The sequence below is a fragment of the Somniosus microcephalus genome, chromosome 4 (assembly GCF_052327205.1).
Source record: "Somniosus microcephalus isolate GS21.2 chromosome 4, FLI_Smic_1.0, whole genome shotgun sequence".
Classification (NCBI taxonomy): Eukaryota; Metazoa; Chordata; class Chondrichthyes; order Squaliformes; family Somniosidae; genus Somniosus; species Somniosus microcephalus.
Window position 1 is genome coordinate 137,129,110 of NC_140990.1, and position 6,945 is coordinate 137,136,054.

Sequence of the window (6,945 nt, forward strand, 5' to 3'; positions counted from 1 at the left end):
ATCAGCCATGATCTTGTTGAATGGCGGAGCAGGCTCGAGGGGCCGTGTGACCGACTCCTGCTCCTAATTCTTATGATCTTTTCTGATGTTCTTAATCTGCCCGGCAACTTTCCTTTCAGTGAAGAGAGACGAGAAAGACCAAAGTGCCGTTTGCCCCGCTCAGTGTGGCCCTGAAGGACTGTGTCCAGGCTGTAGTTCTGTCCCCGCCGTACGATCCTCCCCCCAGATTGTCCTTTCAGAGCTCCAGCCAGGTGATGCTAAACACTCAGGTAGGAATGACAAAAATCCACAACAATGTGTTTAAAGCAAAGCTGATTTATTTGACATATATCCAGAAATTTAAACTCCAGCCGAGTTACAAGGGTTATTAACATCAGCAGAAACAAACCTCAACTGTCAGTGTGAACATGATTCAGTCCGGGATGTGATAACAGCAGCAATAACAGCAGAATCCAACCCCTGCAGTCACTTGTGAACTCGCTGGTGTTTCCGCAGGTTGGATGACCAAGTGAATCCCTTCCCACACTCAGAGCAGGTGAACGGCCTCTCCCCAGTATGAACTCGCTGGTGTTTCAGAAGGTCGGATGAACTCGTGAATCCCTTCCCACACTCAGAGCAGGTGAACGGTCTCTCCCCAGTGTGAATTCGCTGGTGCTGCAGCAGGGTGGATAACTGAGTGAATCCCTTCCCACAGTCAGAGCAGGTGAACGGCCTCTCCCCGGTGTGAACTCGCTGGTGTCTCAACAGGGTGGATGACTGAGTGAATCCCTTCCCACAGTCAGAGCAGGTGAACGGCCTCTCCCCGGTGTGAACTCGCTGGTGTCTCAGCAGGGTGGATGACTGAATGAATCCCTTTCCACACTCAGAGCAAGTGAACGGCCTCTCCCTGGTGTGAGTGCGCTGGTGTAGAGTGAGGTGAGATGATTGCCTGAACCCAGTCCCGCAGTGAGAGCACCTGAATGGTCTCTTGTCAGTGTGAACACGCTGATGACACGTCAGTTCCCCGGAACTTTTATAACACTTTCCACAGACCGGGCATTTAAAAGGTCTTTCGTCAGTGTGAACTCGCTGGTGTGTCAGCAGGTCGGATGACCGAGTGAATCCCTTTCCACACTCAGAGCAAGTGAATGGCCTCTCCCCAGTGTGAACTCGCTGGTGTGTCAGCAGGTGGGATGACTGAGTGAATCCCTTCCCACACACGGAGCAGGTGAACGGCCTCTCCCCGGTGTGAAGTCGCTGGTGATTCAGCAGGTGGGATGAATTAGTGAATCCCTTCCCACACTCAAAGCAGGTGAACGGCCTCCCCTCGGTGTGACTGTGCTTGTGACTCGACAGGTCAGAGGATCGGCTGAAGCCTCGTCCACACACAGAGCACGTGTACGGTTTCTCCCCGCTCTGAACTGTGCTTTCTGCTTCCATGCTCAAAGGTCAGGATGAATTGAGCGACTGAGTCAGATATTGAAGTGATGTTTGGTTTGAGTTTCCCGTCTGCAAATCCTCCCCTTTTAATACCCTGCAAAATGAATTTAAAACAGGAAAAAGGGAGGGTGAGAGAGAACCCACAAAAACACAAAGGCAGGTTGTGAAATTGAGCTGAATGAATCTGGGAATCTGTGGGGCCGGCACTAGAAAAAAGTGACCATGAAAGCTGCCAGAATGTCGTAAAAACCCAACTGGTTCACTAATGTCCTTCAGGGAAGGGATCCTGCCACCCGGTCTGGGCCTACACAAGACTCTGGCCTCTATGGGAGGAGAGAGAGCGCGAGGTGGGAGGGGGAGGGGTGAAGGAGAACAACTTTATACATCTGCAACTCGACTAGAACTTTGACAGCACCTCCCAAACACGCGACCTCCACCACCTAGAAGGACAAGGGCAGCAGGTGTACGGGAACACCATCACCTCCCAGTTCCCCTCCAAGTCACACACTATCCTGACTTGGGCATATATCGCCATTCCTACATCGTCGCTGGGTGAAAATCCTGGAACTCCTCACCTAACAGCATTCTGAGAGTACCTTCACCACACGGACTGCAGAGGTTCAAGAAGAAGGCCCAGCATCACCTTCTCAACGGGCAACTGGGGACTGGCAATATCTGCTGGCCTTGCTAGTGGCACCCACATTGAATGAATTAAAAAAAATCTGTATATAAAAAATGGATTGAAAGCCTCTACAGAAATACTTGTTCCTAAAACGATAATCTTTTACACTGTGTGTACATGGGGATTCCACCCCTGGGACTGCACATGGGGATTCCAACCCTGGGACTGTACATGGGGATTCCAACCCTGGGACTGCACATGGTGATTCCAACCCCGGGACTGCACATGGTGATTCCAACCCTGGGACTGTACATGGGGATTCCACCCCTGGGACTGCACATGGGGATTCCAACCCTGGGACTGTACATGGGGATTCCAACCCTGGGACTGTACATGGGGATTCCAACCCTGGGACTGCACATGGGGATTCCAACCCTGGGACTGCACATGGGGATTCCAACCCTGGGACTGCACATGGGGATTCCAACCCTGGGACTGTACATGGGGATTCCAACCCTGGGACGGTACATGGGGATTCCAACCCTGGGACTGTACATGGGGATTCCAACCCTGGGACTGTACATGGGGATTCCAACCCTGGGACTGTAAATGGAGATTCCAACCCTGGGACTGTACATGGGGATTCTAACCCTGGGACTGTACATGGGGATTCCAATCCTGGGACTGTACATGGGGATTCTAACCCTGGGACTGTACATGGGGATTCCAATCCTGTGACTGTAGAAGGGGGGCCCAGCTCTGGGCTCTTCTGTTACAATTGTGCGGGATGTTAACCATGTGCTTAGCTTTTACCAGCGCCTTCAGGATAGATGGTGAGAAATCCGAAGTGTGGGGAGTTTGAATCAAATACCAGATGGCTTGCATCCCTGGTTGCTAAGGGAATTGGGGAAGGAGATAGCGGAAAGGCTTGCCCTAATTTTCCAATCTTCCCTAGATTTGGGGGAGGTGCCTGAGGATTGCAAAGTGGCAAATGTGACACAATTGTTCAAGAAAGGGTGTAAGGACAATCCTAGTAACTACAGGCCGGTCAGTTTTACATCAGTGGTGGGTAAAGTTTTAGAAACAATAATCAAGGAAAAAAATTAACGGGCATTTGGAGAGGTTTATGCTAATTAAGGAAAGGCAACACGGGTTTCTAAAAGACAGATCGTGTTTGACTAATCTAACTGAATTTTTTGATGAACTAACAGAGAGGATTGATGAAGGGAATGCAGTGGATGTTGTCTACATGGATTTTAGGAAGGCGTTTGACAAAGTACCACATAGAAGAATTGTTAACAAAATTGAGGCTCATGGAATAGGTGGGTCAGTGACAGCTTGGATAAGGAATTGGCTCAAGGACAGAAAACAGCGAGTTGTGGTAAATGGCTGTTTTTCAGACTGGAGGATGGTAGACAGTGGTGTTCCCCAAGGGGCAGTACTGGGGCCACTGCTTTTTTTGAGATATATATATAAATGACCTGGATATTAGAATACAGAGTAGAATTTCTAAATTTGCCAATGACACCAAACTTGGGGGTGTGGCAAACAGTGATGATGATACCAATTGACTGCAACAGGACATAGAAAGGCTAGCAGAATGGGCAGACAAGTGGTAGATGGAATTTAATACAGAGAAGTGTGAGGTGATGCATTTTGGCAGAAGGAACAGGGAGAGGTAATATACACTTAATGGCACAGTTTTAAAGAGTGTGCAGGGACAGAGGGACCTGGGAGCTAATGTGCATAGGTCCCTGAAGGTGGCAGGACATATTGAGAGAGTGGTTAACAAAGCATATGGGATCTTGGGCTTAATAAATAGAGGTATTCAGTACAAAAGTAGAGACATTATGCTCAACCTTTAAAAAGCGCTGGTTATTCCACAACTGGAGTATTGCGTCCAGTTCTGGTCACCACACTTTCGGAAGGATGTGAAGGCCCTTGAGAGGATGCAGAGGAGATTTACCAGAATGGTTCCGGGGATGGAGGATCTTAGCTACAAGGACATGTTGGAGAAGCTGGATTTGTTTTCATTAGAGCAAAGGAGGTTGAGGGGTGATTTGATAGAGGTGTACAAGATTATGATGGGTTTGGATAGGCTAGACGGGGAAAGGCTGTTCCCACCAGTTGATGGTACAAGGACGAGGGGATACAGATTTAGGTTTTGGGCAAGAGATACAGGGGGATGTGAGGAAAAACATTTTTACACAGCGAGTGGTGATGACCTCGAACTCGCTGCCAATGGAAGTGGTGGAAGCGGAGACGCTTAATATTTTCAAGGGGAGACTGGATAGGCATTTGAGGGAAATAAACTTGCAGGGCTATGGGGATAGAGCAGGGGAATGGGATTGAATGGATTGCTGTACAGAGAGCAGGCACGGACTCGATGGGCCGAATGGCCTCCTCTGTGCCATCATGACTGTATAAAGGTGCTGACTCTGGTTGAGTTCAGTTCCACACTCACTGGTTCCCCTCCCTCTCCTCCCCTGAAGGTGCTGACTCTGGCTGGGTTCAGTTCTACACTCACTGGTTCCCCTCCCTCTCCACGCCTGAAGGTGCTGACTCTGGCTGGGTTCAGTTCCACACTCACTGGGACCCTAAAGCCCCGCCCACTGGTGGTTCCTTTTTTCCAGTTCTGACGAAAGGTCATCGACCTGAAACGTTAACTCTGTTTCTCTCTTCACAGATGCTGCCTGGCCTGCTGAGTATCTCCAACAATTTGTTCTCTTCCTTTACAAAGATGCACGCAATCTATCACAGCATCAAACAAGATGGCGACGCACAAACCCTCAGCTGTCCTTTACAAAGATGGCTGCCGTTAAACTGGGCCTGCTCCTGGGAAAAAGCCTCCGAGCTGGAAACGCGGAACCTGTAGGTTCTCATTTAGGGCTTGCGGCCTACACCAGATGCTTATGAAATCCACCCGCCGGATGCATTACCTTCCTGCGCCCCGCTGATTCCTAATCGGCGTAAATCGCATCTGCAGCCTTTGTGCGCTTGTCGTACTCGCCGTCCCGGATCACAATGACACTACGCATGCTCTACATACAGGAGGGCGCTGCGCCTGCGCACTGTGCTCTGTGCTCCTCCTGTGTGAATGGGGCACATTCTCCCCCGCAGAGCATTCTGGGCAACAAACCCGCCATTGAAAGCCTCAATTAGTGAATGGAGAATACGTTTCTGTGACCCCATTGAGAGAAAATTCATTAATAATTCACACTGAAACTCAAGTGCACGAGCACTCTGCAATAGTTCTGTCCTGGATCTGATTAATAACAGAATCCAAACCCCTGCAGTCACATGTGAACTCACTGGAGTCTCAGCAGGTGGGGTGAATTTCTTCCCACACACAGGATATTGAAACAGCCTCTCTCCAGCATCAGCTGCTTTGAAGGTTGAAAGCTTTTCTCACAGTCAGAGTATTTACAGCAACTGTTCTCAATGTGGACCCTCTGGAGTGTCAACAGTTGGAACCTTCCAGTGAGTCCCTTTCCACACGTGAAGTATCTAAACAGTCTCTCTCCGGTGTGACTGTGCTACTGTGTCAGTAAATGGGATGATCGATTGAATCACTTTCCACATAGAGTCATAGTTATACAGCACAGAAAGAGGCCCTTCGGCCCATCATGTCTCCGCCGCCCATCAGGCCCTGTCTAATCTAATCCCATTTTCCAGCATTTGGTCCGTAGCCTTGTATGCTGTGGCATTTCAAGTGCTCATCCAAATGCTTCTTGAATGTTGTGAGGGTTCCTGCCTCTACCACCCTTTCAGGCAGTGAGTTCCAGATTGCAACCACCCTCTGGGTGAAAAAGTTCCTCCTCAAATCCCCTCTAAACCTCCTGCCCCTTACCTTGAATCTATGCCCCCTTGTTATTGACCCCTCTACTAAGGGGAAAAGTTCCTTTCTATCTACCCTATCTATGCCCCTCATAATTTTGTACACCTCAATCAGGTCCCCCCTCAGCCTTCTCTGCTCCAAGGAAAACAACCCCAGCCTGTTTAGTCTTTCTTCATAGCTGAGGCGTTCCATTCCAGGTAACATCCTGGTGAATCTTCTCTGCACCCTCTCCAAAGCAATCACATCCTTCCTATAGTGAGGCGACCAGAACTGCACACAGTACTCCAGCTGTGGCCTCACCAGCGTTTTGTACAGCTCCATCATAACCTCCCTGCTCTTATATTCTATGCCTCGGCTAATGAAGGCAAGTATCCCATATGCCTTTTTAACCACCTTATCCACCTGCTCTGCTGCCTTCAGGGATCTATGTACATGTACACCAAGGTCCCTCTGACCCTCTGTCTTTCCTAGGGTCTTACCACTCATTGTGTATTCCCTTGCCTGGTTAGTCCTTCCAAAATGCATCACCTCACACTTTTCAGGGTTAAATTCCATTTTCCACTGTTCCGCCCATCTGACCAACCCATCTATATCGTCCTGTAGCCTGAGGCTACCCTCCTCGCTATTTACCACCCCACCAATGTTCATGTCATCCGCGAACTTACTGATCATACCTTTTACATTCACATCCAAATAATTAATGTAGACCACAAACAGCAAGTGACCCAGCACCGATCCCTGAGGTACCCCACTGGACACAGGCTTCCAGTCACAGAAACAACCTTCCACCATCACCCTCTGCCTTCTGCCACTCAGCCAGTTTTGGATCCAATATGCCAAGGCACCCTGGATCCCATGGGCTCTTACCTTCTTGACCAGTCTCCTATGCAGGAATTTATCGAAAGCCTTACTGAAATCCATGTAACCCACATCCACTGCACTACCCTCATCCACACACCTAGTCACCCCCTCGAATAATTCAATCAAGTTAGTCAGACATCATCTTCCCTTGACAAAGCCATGCTGACTATCCCTGATTAATCCTTGCCTCTCCAAGTGGAGACTA

At 49.3% G+C, this 6,945-nt stretch overlaps 1 protein-coding gene across 1 annotated transcript; it reads right to left on the minus strand.

Moving 5' to 3' along the window:
• Nucleotides 1–299: 299 nt before the first annotated feature.
• Nucleotides 300–5,101, minus strand: LOC147119829 (uncharacterized). The gene is made up of 2 exons (XM_085985276.1): nt 4,981–5,101; nt 300–1,513 (listed from the first exon to the last, which is right to left on the minus strand). Exon 2 carries the CDS (start codon nt 1,417–1,419, stop codon nt 466–468), a length of 954 nt encoding a protein of 317 aa, XP_085841402.1. The 5' UTR covers nt 1,420–1,513; nt 4,981–5,101; the 3' UTR covers nt 300–465.
• Between the last annotated feature and the right edge of the window lie 1,844 nt (nt 5,102–6,945).

What these genes read in the sequence shown, in the direction of transcription:
- LOC147119829 (XM_085985276.1), bottom strand. Translation starts at nt 1,419, where the DNA reads ATGGAAGCAGAAAGCACAGTTCAGAGCGGGGAGAAACCGTACACGTGC.